The 14,236-nt window shown below is 28.5% G+C and overlaps 1 protein-coding gene across 1 annotated transcript; it reads right to left on the bottom strand.

Annotated features, from left to right (window-relative positions):
• Positions 1-6,153: 6,153 nt before the first annotated feature.
• LOC114176057 (probable disease resistance protein At5g66900) lies at positions 6,154-11,108 on the bottom strand. Its single transcript, XM_028060963.1, has 6 exons — positions 10,866-11,108; positions 10,058-10,717; positions 8,924-9,324; positions 8,298-8,659; positions 7,766-7,995; positions 6,154-7,648 (listed from the first exon to the last, which is right to left on the bottom strand). The coding sequence occupies exons 2-6, from the start codon at positions 10,689-10,691 to the stop codon at positions 6,822-6,824; spliced, it is 2,454 nt and encodes an 817-aa protein (XP_027916764.1). The 5' UTR covers positions 10,692-10,717; positions 10,866-11,108; the 3' UTR covers positions 6,154-6,821.
• Positions 11,109-14,236: the final 3,128 nt, after the last annotated feature.

Here is a 14,236-nt window from a genome sequence, read left to right as displayed (position 1 = left end):
TTCAAAGAACTCTAATTTAATATATATTTTTGTAGAATTGCTTCAATTTAACTATAATTTTAATTTATCTGACCCAAAGGAGACTAGTATAAGGAGTTTTATGTATGCCTGAATGTCATCCAAGGACTTTTATAATGACTGCATCAGCAGGCATGCTAAGGTGACTTTTATTTTCTGTTTTCGAGAATATTCTTATAATTAAAATGTGCTTTTAATGGGTTTATATTTTCAGTCAAACTTGTAATTTCTATAAATTTAAATTAATAGCTTAAAAAACATGTAACTGTAATCCCTACTCATAAAGAGTGTTGGTAGTGATGATGATAGACTTACCTTAAATCACAAAACACAAAAGTTTACCAATGGAGAGATTAGAGCTCACTGCATTCTTCGTAAATCCTGAGATTAGTGCCAAAACACAGGGACATGCTACATTATCCACCACATAAGTTATAATTCATTATTTTCAGTTCCCAATTATATCAAAATACTTTAAATAACAATTTAATAAAAAAATAATAAGTGATTGAATTTCTTTTTGAAAATGCAAAATCAGGTGAGTATCATCAACAAAAATAAATCATAAAAAAATGTTAGAAGTAAACTTTAACTGCATTTTTTGTAAATTATGGGACTTTTTAAACGTCTGTCCACACCAGGAGGTCAGACGTAATTTAACGTTTGCTTAAAAGAACTTCGATGTCATTTAAAAAGGACGTCGGACCCCCGCATCCCGACGTCCCTTAACGTCGGATGCCCCCATCACTGACGTCATTTAACGCCAGACCCCCGCATCACCGATGTTAAGTTTTGCTTATCTCTGCCCGAAACGCAAAAACCTTACGCTGTTCATATTTCCGCGAGCGTTTCCCGTCGGCGACCCCATTCTGACCCCCTTCAGGTGAGTTTCGAACGTTTTTCACCATCAAACTTGTTGGCATTTGATTATGGATTGATTTTACGCGTTTTGAACCGATTATTTTGCATTTTCATCCCCATTTGCATCGTCTTGAGATTCGTCTCACTTGTTCTTCGTCCCCATTTGGCCAGCAGCGTGCGAAGACCCTAGCCTCCCTTTCCAAGTTCGTCTTTCAATTAGAAGATGTTAGTTTTTCATTATATGTATATAATTGTTCGTTGTATGTATATAATTGCTTGTATTTTTTTTATTTGTCATTATAGTTTTAGTCTTAGACTATTTTTTTTATTAATTTTTTGACCTATTTCTTTTTTATTAAAAATTTTATAATAATATTTGTAAAATTACAAAATAAAATTATATTTATTATTAGATATATGCATGTTTAAATAATTCTAATTACATTTCATTTTTGAATATTATTGTTGCATTTAGTGTTATTTTATATATGTAGATTTATTATACTTATAGTATACACTAAGCGAAATTTAGTTCTCGTTTGAAATTTAGTACAAATAATTAAATTTTTAATCGTTTGTATTAAATCTTGAATTGTCCGATCAGACAGTTTGACACAATTATTTTTCATAATTTGCTACAACGTGTACATTGAGGTTTATGCATAAATTTCATAAAATTTCGATTGAGGTTAATTTGTATTGTTCTTTGGATACATACTTGATTGTGATCATGACTGGTCACTTTCATTTCGTGTACTTCAGATACCAATGTGAAATGCTGTCAAAATTTTATGAAATTTATGATGTTTGATTTCTTTGTATTAATATGTCACAATGATTTTACCTTTTTCCATATATGTTATTTTCATAAAGATTGTTTTATACATAGTGTTGTTACATTTCTTCACTAAAACAAGGATGAAAAATATCCTTTATACGCTTAAGCCTACATAACCCATATACCCAACTAATCCATGATTACACAATAAACTTAAAACTTTTTTTTCGTGCTAAATTATAATATATTAGTTATCATGATACTATCATCGATATCAATCTTTCCTAATTCTAACAACTTACCATCTAAATCATCTCATTTCCCATTATACATCACGTCAAAATGTTTATATCTTGGATGAAAACTTCAATTATTACCATTACTCTAACTGTCTACAATAGTATATATCTTCATAGAGGAAAATCAAACTCCTATAAGAATAATTTCTTCGTCCATAGCAACTATTTGCATGTTTCAGTAGTGACAAACAATTGTAACTCAACAGTAGACAATCTAAACACCTTTACAACCTAGACAATCAAGTTATATTTTTTTCTTACAAAATACCATAAAGGTGCTTCAATATTATAAGCATACAATTTTTTACTATCTAAATAAATTAAATTATGATTTTTCTTTTCTAAAGATATGTCTATAGATTTCTTAAGAGTCGCTAATACACTAAAACAGGAAAAATAAATAAACTAACAAGTTAAGTTCGTATAAATGAAGAGAAAGTTAGGATAAAACATAACTAAACAACTCTTATAATATGATATTCAATCAAATATTTTGACTTTCAACATTAACATCAACCATAACCATTTTCCAAAGTCCTAATTCTTAATCTCAAACGGGCCTAATTTTGGTAAGCATTACTTACTTTTGTAACAAAATAAAGCAACTAGATTTAAGCCCAAAGAAAAAAGAAGGGTTAAATATTTTTTTAGTCTATGTAATTCAATTTTACAAAACCGATTTTGTAAGATGAATTTTACATCTCACTTATATATTATGAAATTGTCTTATTTATAATTAATGTGAGACTTCTAACATACATTAATGTTCAAAAACAAAAAAAAAGTTGTATATTTATGGAAATGGTGTTACTACGTCTTGGTTTATGATTAGGTGTTCTTAATTTATGGGTTACAGGTAGTAGAGATGAGTAGTGTCCCGAAGAAGGAAATAGTGGCATGTTCGAAGGTGTTGTGTGTGTATGGGCATTAGTATTGACAGGACAAAGTGAAAGGATGTTGGTGTTCTTTCTCCGATGGTTCTGTTGATAATCACGGTCATGGCTGAATCATGCTGAAGCAGAATCTTACAAGGTAATGCTCCTGCACAACGTGCTGCAAACTAACCTGTTAACATCTTCTTAGTTATAAATCTGTTTTGAAAAAGAAATATTTTATTAATTCATACGTGAGATTAATGCCAAGACCTTAACGTTTAATTAAATTTTTATAGTACTTAAAATCTATGAAATTTTAAGATAAATAATTGGACATTACAAAACGGTACAATTTAGAAAATATCTTGTTATCTTTGTATGTGCCAACTTCAGTCGAGTAAGTGTATCATCATAGTTTGAAAATGGAGAATATATACAATATTATTTTTTGTGTTCGTTTTTCTCCATTTATATTTTTGTTATGTTCTTATTTTATTTTCCTTCTTCTTTCTTTTGATTGTACATTTTTTTCGTAAAATTTATCGCGTAATATTCTTTGATATTTAGTTTGTGAGGCGTTGACTAATTGTTTAGGACTTACTTTTTATTTATTTTAAATGTGATGTCTTTTTGCACTAATTTAGTTGAATTGAGAGAATGGTTTGTTACTATTGGTTAAATATATTTTTGTCCCTCAAGTTTCAGTGAATTTTGAATTAGTCCATCTTCGAAATTTTATACTAATTTAGTCCTTCATCTTTAGAAATACGTGAATTTAGTCCTTTTTACCAAATTTTGTTAAGTTTATTTGACATTTTAAATACATTTTATGATAATATTTGAGTTAACACTGAAGCGAAAATGTGTCAAATGGTGTAAACAATTCAAATACTATCACAAAATGAGATTGAAACGTCAGATAAATTTAACAAAATTTGGTTAAAAGAACTAAATTCACATATTTTTAAAGATGAAGAACTAAATTGGTCAAAACTTTTAAAAATAAACTAATTCTAAATTTCACTGAAACTTGAGGACCAAAATATCAAAAAAATATTTAACCCTCTTTTTAATTAGGTCTTGTATTCATAATTTAAAATACCAGTTCTATCCAAATTAATAAATAACAATTAAATTGGATACATTTAAGGCAAAGTTGGGATTGATGTAGTGTTTTTTTTTTTAAGAACAACTAGCCTTTAAATGAATACAAATGTTAAAATAAAGTAAATATATAACATAAAATAACTATAATGATGAAGAAATTAATTGTCACGTGTGATTTGAACTAATAATCACTGTTAATATATATGACTTTTAATATAATTAAAATACATATTTTAAACTTATCATATATAAAATAATATTTTGTAATTTGTCAGTAAATGATAATATAAAAATGCATTATTCCATCGGTTTTTTAAGTCACACATGTCATTCTAGTTAATTTTTTTTTTTACTAATTAAGAAATTGTTTGATTTTATCAGTGGGGTTTAGTAAAAAAAAATTATAACTTTATATAATATTTCTATGAATTTTAATTTTATAAATTTAATATTTTTCGTTATACAATTTTTTTCCCTTCATCACTTATATTATTAAGCAATATTTTAGTATTTAAAAATATGAAATGTGAACCTATATGATTAGAAGTAGTAGATAATTATAACAAATTTAAAAAAATAATTGTAGGAAAATGTTGGTGAGTTAAGTGGGTCAACCCACATTCGAACCCATTTAACCCATGGGTTAAGTGAATCGGGTTCATTCAACTCACCTTTGAAAAAACTAAATTTTTCTCAACCTAACCCGATTCAAATTCTTGGTGAACCGGATTGGCTCACGGATTGAAACCATTTTGACATCTTTGCTTCTAGGTATATATATTTTGAATATTACATTATTTTGTCAAACATAAATAGTAATGTAAGATGAATAGGAGAATTAGAATATAACAAATATTATAATTGAAGTAAAGACATACTTGATTGGTCTATAATAAAAATTGAAAACTAAATATAAACACTAAAAACTGTTTTTCCATCAATATAATATTAAAATGTATATTATGCATCATACTAACTTGTCTACTTTTGTTTACTTTAACAAACATCAAACACTTATAAATGAACAATAACTAATCTAATGGCTTTTAGCTACCTATTTTTTGTCAATAAACCTTGCTAAAATATAATCTCAATGAAATTTTTAAGAGTTATTCTGTTACAATAATGTAATTGAAAATTTCAGTAATTTTTTTAACCTTCTATAATTTATCATCTTGGTCTTTATCTTTAAATTAAATTCTATTTTTAAGAAAATAATCAATTATTAAAAATAGACTTATATTTCATAATATAAGCTTTTTTTTATAAATCTCAAATATAATTTTATTCTTAAACATATTTAATTTTACAAACATTAATTATAATATAATTTGTTCTGAGCTCATGCCTACTAAGCTTTCATGTTAATTTTATAAATGATATACATCTTAATAAATTAAAGAAGAATAATGCATATAAATAATTTTTTCCATCTGCAAGTAAATTTTCAAGTAATGTGAGAAGTTTGAGTGAACCAAACATAATTTATATAATATTCTCGTTATAAATTTTAGTTTTTTTAATCTATTATAAATTTTAATTAGTTATCAAGGAAATAGATATTCTAAAAAATAATTCATACATATTTTACCAGGAATGAATTGTTAACGTTAGTTTTAGTTTTCGTGTTTTACGAATGCAAAATACAAAAGCCAATTCAACTTGAGTCACTTCTTTTCCACACTGCACCAAACATCGCATCATAACCAAATCTTGGATGTACCAAATTTCTGCCAATCTTCTACTTCACACGTTCGTCCTTCTGCTGAGAAAAAGTACTCACATTCGCAACAAATTACCTATCTGCAGGAAGATGTCATTGTTTTTATCATTTAAACTTCTAAGTTCAACAAATTTGAAAAATAAGATATAAATAAAAGACAAGAATGAAAAAGATGTATGGTTTGGATGAAGAAAAGAAATCAGAATTTTCCCTTACATGTTCTAGTTATTGGAAAAAAAAAACAGAGAAAACTTAAATAAAATTATTTTTACCCAATTTTTTCTTAAGTACTAATTATTTTTAAAATTGTTATAAAAAGGTTACTTTAACTCTGTCAAAAAGTTTAAAAACAACCAAAACTTTTTTTCCTCGAGTCATTTTAAAATGGGGATACTTTTAAGTGGCCCTATGAAAATAACCTCCTATTTGCTTCTTATCTGTCATTTTTCTTCCATTTCCACATCAAGGTAGAAGCTTTCTTCTTCGCGAGAATTCCATGCAGAAAAATCAAACCAGAATAGCAGAGCTCTCTTTCCTGTGCATTGTTATAAGTGGCTTTACAAGACATTATACAGCACATCAAGTTACTTAAGAGAAACAGCAGAATCAGCCATGTTCAGGTGGACCTGTACATAAATTTTCTCTGTTGCACTGGCATGATCTGGATTCTTTCCTGTCTATAATTATAAGTGGCTTTTACAAGATTATCTTACAGCACATCAAATTATTCAAGAGCCTCCCACCATACCTTGTAACAACAACATCAGCCATGATCAGGTTGACCTGTTTATAAATTTTCACTGCTGCACTTAGCATGATAGGTATCTTCTAGTCTTCAAGAAAAGTATGAACAAAAAGCATAGGTTCCTATAACATTCTTTGGCTGTGTTCCAAGATATTCCAGCTTCCTCAGTTGTGGATATATAATAAAAGGATGGATATAATAGCTGATCATAAATTGAGTCTCTTAGTAGAACTTGAATATTCACAAAGATTTTGTGTTTTTTGAGTTCCTTAACAGCAAACTCCCTTCAGAACGCATTAATAACAGTAAGCTTCCTTTTACCATAATCCACGCGAAATCTGTATTTTGTTCATTTTTTCTTTTTGGTGTGATCATTGACTCTTTGAAAGACAACCTGAACTGTGTGAAGCAAGTACTAGGAGGAAGTTGGATGAAGCCAATTCAAGTTAACATCAACTTGAGGAACATCTATCCTTAAATTGGGAAGCATAGGTTTGAAATTTTCCCAAGAAGCAGCTGTCTCTTCATCGCATATCACCACCTTTAAATTCCCAAGATTAGTGACTGAGAATGGTAATTCACACCTTGCACAACTTGCCATGTAGAGATTTTGTAGATTAGACAGATTACCAAAGTCATCCGGTAAATTAGGAAGGATTATGCAATTTGAGATGTCAAGAAGTCGTAGATTTGAAAGTCTTCCAATAGAATCAGGTATCCCTTCTAAATCGGTACAAGAACTGAGCCTTAGCAGTTCCAAATTCTCCAACTTTCCAATATCTTGCGGCAGTGCAGAGAGTTTGTGGCAATTAGTAATACTGAGCTTCTTCAGGGAGATGATATCACAGAGCCCCTTAGGGAATCCCACCATATCCTTGCAATAGTCAATATTCAAATCTTCAAGATTTGGAAAAGCGTATGAAATTAGCAGGTTATTGTTTTCAAATGCCTGTTTCATATTACAGAAGTAGAGGGACAACTTTGTAAGATTCTTCATTGCAACAAAGGAAGGAACAGAAATCCGCTCTAATCTGATTCTTCTCAGGTTGGATAAAGAGCCAAGTAGCTCAAAGTTGTTGATTTCAGAAGGATAGTAACTGTAATTTGTGACTGTCAGAACTTTTAGTTTGTTCATATCTTTCATGAAACCTGGGAAGGAATACTGTTTAGTTCGAAGATTAAAAATTAGAACCTCAACTTGAGCTAGTTGCATTTGGGGCCAATCTGAAGGGCAATTTTCATCTGCAAATGCAACCCATATGGCATTAGTTGTAGAAGAGTAATGAATGGCAGATAACTGTAACATTATTACATTTTTTTTACTTTGTAAGTATATATTTTAGAAAAGGTATAACTCACCAGTTGATATAGACAATGTGTGGGCAGTGACTTGCTGGGGCTTCTGTTCACACCAGCTAAGAAATTTTGTCTTCTCCCCATGTTTATTTTGATTTATCTCAATAATCAATCTTTTTCTCTGTTCCATTGGTTCCTGGGAGCACTGATAAATTGCAAGCTCTCTCAGAAGGTCATGAAGAACGATGAAGTGGTTATTGTAGTGGTAATTGTCTGTGTTAGTAGCATTTTTCCTGGTAAATAAGCAGAAATTAATTCCTTCAGAAAGAAAATTTCTCTCACAAGATTATAAAAAAAGCTCCATCAAAAAGAAAAGTTACAAATTTTAACTTGAATTCACAAGAATAAATGAAGAGTTACAGAATGCACGATGCTTAATTTCACCAAGATAAACTGTCATTTTGAACTATTATATCATCAAACATATGCTTCTCACATAAGCTATACAAGCCATTTAATTAATAGAGCATAAATTCATGTTACGTATATAATAGGATTAATTGGCCTACAAGAAAATATGTATAGTAATTTGTACCTTGCTACCATGACATTAACTAGATTCATGGAGTCTAATTTGTTAATGATGGCCATTGCTTCTTTGCCGTCATCATCATGTCTATACGACTCTGCCCACATGTCAATGAGAGCAGCAACAGGAATTCTTTGGTCTTCAGGAAATAACCCTAGGTCCATGAAGCACCCTTTGATGACAATATTATCTTCCAAAACATCCAATATCTTTTGGAGGCATGTAAGTAGTTCAACATTAGAATCAAGTATAGAACGACCTTGGGACAATTCCTCCATCATCTTTAGCCACAGTTCAGAACGCTGATTACAGAGTGATCTCCCAATTACTTTGATGGCAAGTGGTAAACCCTTGCAGTTTCTCACAATCTGATTATCGACAAAAAATAATCAATGAACAAATTCCCATGACTTTGAAACCCAAAATGCATGTATCATTGTTTTGAGGGGTCAAAAGTTGGTTTCTATTATTGTATATGTTTTCTTTTCCCCTTCTATGTTAGTTCAGTGGTGAGTTGTTTAAAGCGAAACCAAGAGGTTCCAGCTGTTAAAAATACAATCTTGTGATGTCTACTTCAAGTGAATAACTTCAGACAAAAAGACAAAGTACAGATTACCCAATTCAATTCGCACCTTTTGGATGACTTCATCAGGAATACTTGCACCACTTTCTTCCAAGTGCGTATAATGTCGGAAAAGAGTTTCTGCATCATCATGACCAAGTGGTTTTAAGATAATCTGCATGTCCGATTTAAGCAATGCAACCCTAGAAATCACCAAAATTTTATAATCTGGTATCTGGACTTTAAATTTCTCGACAAGCGCTTCTGAGCCAGGCCAAACATCATCCAGTACCAACAACATTGAACTTCTACCAATTTGCCTAAGCAAAAGTCCCAATTGATTAGCTGCATCTTCATCACTTAGAAAATGGGGTACTTGATATCCACAGTGTTGAAATAATCTTTCTACAATAATCTTCAAGTTGGCAGTTTTTGAGACGGTGACAAATAAAATATTTCCGCCAAATTTACCTAGGTAAATCCAAAGTGATATGTAAGTACATAGTATTCAATATGTTGTACTATTTAGAATGCATCATGAAAGACGTTCATTTCATTGTCAGTGGATGTTGCAAAAGCATAATTCTGATATAAGAACACCAGACAGAAAAACAAATAATGCAGATTAAAAGAAAATGCTTGTTTAATTTGTTGAAATATCATTTGGATAAAATGGGAAAAGTCCAGGTTATGCCCTTAAGATGAAAGTTGGATTACCATGGACCCTTTTGTTCACATATTAACTTCTTAAACGATAATATGCACATGTTTGGCAACAATCTTAGGTGAATAATGGCTCTTTCCATTTTCAAACATTGTCACAGAAGTTGACAAAAAAAGTTATTATCGCTAGAAAACGAGCCAAATGTTGGTTTGAGCTACTCCCTCTACCTCCAGAAATATGGATTAAAATGTTTCGCATGCCATCACTTGATCTATTACCAATAAAACTTCAAGAAATACTTGCATGCCATGTATGCAACTTCTCAATATATTTCTTCTGGCATCTCTTTCTGCCGCTAATTTTCTTTCAATACAAAGACGTGGTTGATATTAACAAGTAGTTGATGGTAAAATATTAGACGGCAAAGAGATAACGTGTGAAGAAGCTATGAATGATTGATAAGCCATGATGAAATCATCTAAAAGAAGAACTAGTCAAAGTGTTGATGAAATCATCGTACATCAAATAAATAAAACTTACCCTTGACTTGTTCATCCCAACAGAGCTTTGTAGCAAGAGTGGTTTTCCCCATTCCACCCAAACCAGTCACCATAATAACGGACATACCATCTCTGAGAACCTCCATCTTCAACTTGCTCAACGGCACATCCAAGCCAACAGTGAAATCTGGGTTTTCAGGAACACCAAAAGGAAGCTTGATAGGTCCTCCAACACCACCAAGCTTCGGCTCAAAATTCTCTTTGCTGAGAAGCTCAAGAATTTCCCTAACTTTGTACAGTTTCTCTTCAATATCTTTTGCCACAAGAGCTTGCTTGTCACCACCAGCAAATGAACCATCCCTCTTGTGTCCAAATCTGCACAGAAACCAGGAGAGACACTTGTCCAAACAAATTTTTTTGGATAAGCATTTGCACACAAGCTCTTCTTTCGCATCCTTTTCTGAAATAAGGGTTTTGATTTCTTCTCTGGGTGGATTTAAGTGTTCATTGTAGTGCTTGATCTCTTGCACCACGGGGTTCATATCCTTGAGCGTTGACCTCAGTATCTGCTTGTTGCTTTCACTACTTTGACCTTTTTCCACTATTTCCGATACCATTCTCAATCTCTCTTGAAATAGTGCTGGAAGTACAACGCGCTGCGTGGTCTGGTCCATGAATAACCAACTTGCTTTCTTTCTCTCTGTTTTTCCACAATCAGAGGAGTAACAAGTCATGAAAGAGGATTAGGTCAACGCTACTTAAGAGTATCTCAAATTGCGAGTTCAGAACATGAAAATGAAACTAAACTAAACAAACAAAATGAAAAGAAACAGTTATGTCGTGTGTACCTTAGAAATAGCCAACGGATGATTAGTGCAAATTCGAGTCTTTGTCTTGCGTGTCCAATTGATTCAGTAAGTGTGCGGATCCGAACTTGAAAGATTCGAAATTAGAGCACAATCGATTCAAGTTTTTATGCAGCTTCAGGGACGAACCGTGAAGATTCTCACAAGTTACTTATTCTCTTCCTTGATTTTTCTTCTATCAACCAAACGCGGACGTGAACTTTACTTTTCTGAGTACTGTTAGGTAACATCCAATTACCTCTATTTATTACAAGAAAAATTAGTCACCGTCAGATCGTCATTATTGGTAGAATCATGCTGTGTTTATCTTTGTTATACATTCCTGATGCAAAGTTGTGAATAGAGATGACAAATAAATCCGTACTCGTGGGTATTACCCGAACTCGTTCCCGGGGATGGGGATGGAGATATATATATACCCGCCCAAATACCCGTCCCCGCTTAAATTACTGAACTATTTATAATTTATTAAATAATCTAAAAAATATATATAAATAAATAATATATTTACACATAAAATATAATATAATATAATATAATATAATATAATATAATATAGTATATATACATATAAATAAAATATACTTTTATATATATATATATATATATATATATATATTTACACATATACATGTAATATAATATAATATAATATAATATAATATAATATATATATAATATATATACATAATAATATAATATAATATAATATAATATATATAATATATACGTATAAAACAAATTAATCATTTAACTAGTGAGATCTTTTATAAACAAATTTATAACATTACAAATTTATAAAAATTTAAAAGAAATATATATATATATATATATATATATATATATATATAAATATAAGCATAAAATATCTACGCATATACATATAATACATATACATAATAATATAATATATATTATTATATTTATATTATTATATAATATAATATAATATATACTTAAAATAAATATATATCTATAAATATATATATATATATATATATATATATATATATAAACATATAAACATAAGATATCCACACATATAATATATATACATAATAATAATAATATAATATATAATATAATATAATATATATAAATAATTATATATATATATATATATATATATATATATATAAACATAAGATATCCACACATATAATATATATATATACATAGTAATATAATATATAATATAATATAATATAATATAATATATATATATATATATATATATATATATATATATATATAACATATTTCTCATTCTCTTTGTTTTATGTTATACACTTTGTTTACTCTCTCAATTGTCTGGTTTGTTTTTCAAGATTTAATTTTGAAGGTAATTTTTCTTCTTCTTATTACATAATTTTTACTCTCTGTACATGGTTATGTTCAAATAGGTGTTCCTCAATTTCATACTATAAAATAATTTTTAGGTTACACATGTGATTTTTAAATTTTTTTTATAAAAAATATTTAATTGATATATGGAACAATAAAAAAATGGATATGGGTATGGGTATAAGAAAATACCCGTTATCCGGTGGGGATGGGGATGGGTCAAAAGTTGTATACCCGTTGGATTTGGAGATGGGGATGGGGATGAATTTTTATTATGGGGATGGGGATAGGATCATGATACCCGTACCCGCCCCGCCCCGTTGCCATTCCTAGTTGTGAAGACATCTTCAAATTTTGTAAGAGGATAAAAAGCTTCAATTACAATGCTTATCGAAATAATTATTTTATCATTACATGTTACGTAAATAGGTTGGAGTGAAACTCTTAAAAAGAAAAAAAAAAAGTTGGAGTAAAATAAAAAGACGGATCCACAAGTTTTATGAATTTTCTAAGGTTTGGATTCACAGATAAAATCTAAACCTTCTTTTAGGTGAAATATGCTATTTAATTTAAGTGAAAATCGAAATTAATTTTTTTTTATAGTTTTGATTTGATTTAGTTTTTTTAATTTTAAAAAAATATGTCGTGTAAATTTAGTTATTTTAATTAAGTATTGTTGAATTTATTTTATGTTTTAAATATATTTTAAATAATATTGATAATATTTAAATTGTTATAATTATCTAATATATTTTCACTTAAATATGTATAGATAAATACGTTTGAAACGTTTGAAAGGTTTAATCAATTTAATAAAAGATTAAATTTATACATTTTTTAAATTTTAATTTTATGAGAAAAATTGAAAGACAACAAATATATTTAATCATTTATTAAATATTGCACTTAACATATTTCACAAAAAAATTTACATAAATTAACTTAATCATGATATTGAGCGGTTAATGTATATAAATATAAATTAAGTTTAAATTAGAAAATCAATTAATTAACTAATTTTTAGTTTAAAAGTACTTGCATGATTTTATTATGCATAGACATATTAAAATAAAAATGAAGTAATAAAATATAAATTTAAAGAAAAAAATATCAGATTTAGGTGTTAACCGGTCTTTAACGTGATAGAATAGGACAAAATTTTTAGTTTATTATTTTATGACAAATTAATCCGATTCGTTTCAAATTTTAACATATAAAAGAAAGAAGGTTGAATATCTTAAATTGTCCTATGACGTGGGATATGTATATACCCGTCTTGAATGTATTTTCGTACCCGTCTTAATATTTATTTTTTCTTTATATTAATATACTCTGGTAGTTTACTATATAGTCTAAAAAATATATATATATAATATTCTTAATTGTATTTTTTTTCTAATTTTTATATAATTGTGTTCAAATGATGTATATAAATTAAATATTTTTTAGATTTAGATATTCCTACTCCATTTTAATATTTTTATTTCTTGTCTCTTTTTTCACATAAGAATGTTTAATTCTCAATTTAAGTGTTTAATATCATAAAGTTTCAAATTACTAAGTAATATAAAAAAATATTTTCTTTATTCTCTTAATTTTTAATTTTTGTTTTATTTTTATTTATTGTTTCCTTTTTTCACATGAGAATGTTTAATTCTCAATTTAAGTGTTTAATAACATAAAGTCTCAAATTACTAAGTAATATAAAAAAATCATTTTCTTTATTCTCTTATTTTTAATTTTTGGTTTATTTGAATAATTCTTTTTGTTTTGCTAAAAAAGACATTATCTCTCAACATTTTAACAATTCAACTAGTTTCACATTTGAAAAGTTTACTTATATTTTTAAAATATTTTTCATTTTATGATACCCTTAGTTATACATTTGTTTTTCTTTGTACCATTTTATTCACTAGCATATCAAATTGTTTCTAAGACACACATTTCACTTTTCTTTAATATTTTTATTTGTTGTCTATTTTTATCTTGTAGAATAATAATATTTTGAT

This window comes from Vigna unguiculata, chromosome 3, assembly GCF_004118075.2.
Source record: "Vigna unguiculata cultivar IT97K-499-35 chromosome 3, ASM411807v1, whole genome shotgun sequence".
In the NCBI taxonomy this organism is placed as follows: Eukaryota; Viridiplantae; Streptophyta; class Magnoliopsida; order Fabales; family Fabaceae; genus Vigna; species Vigna unguiculata.
Note: the sequence above shows the minus strand (reverse complement) of the source record. Positions and strands in the feature narration are given on the sequence as shown.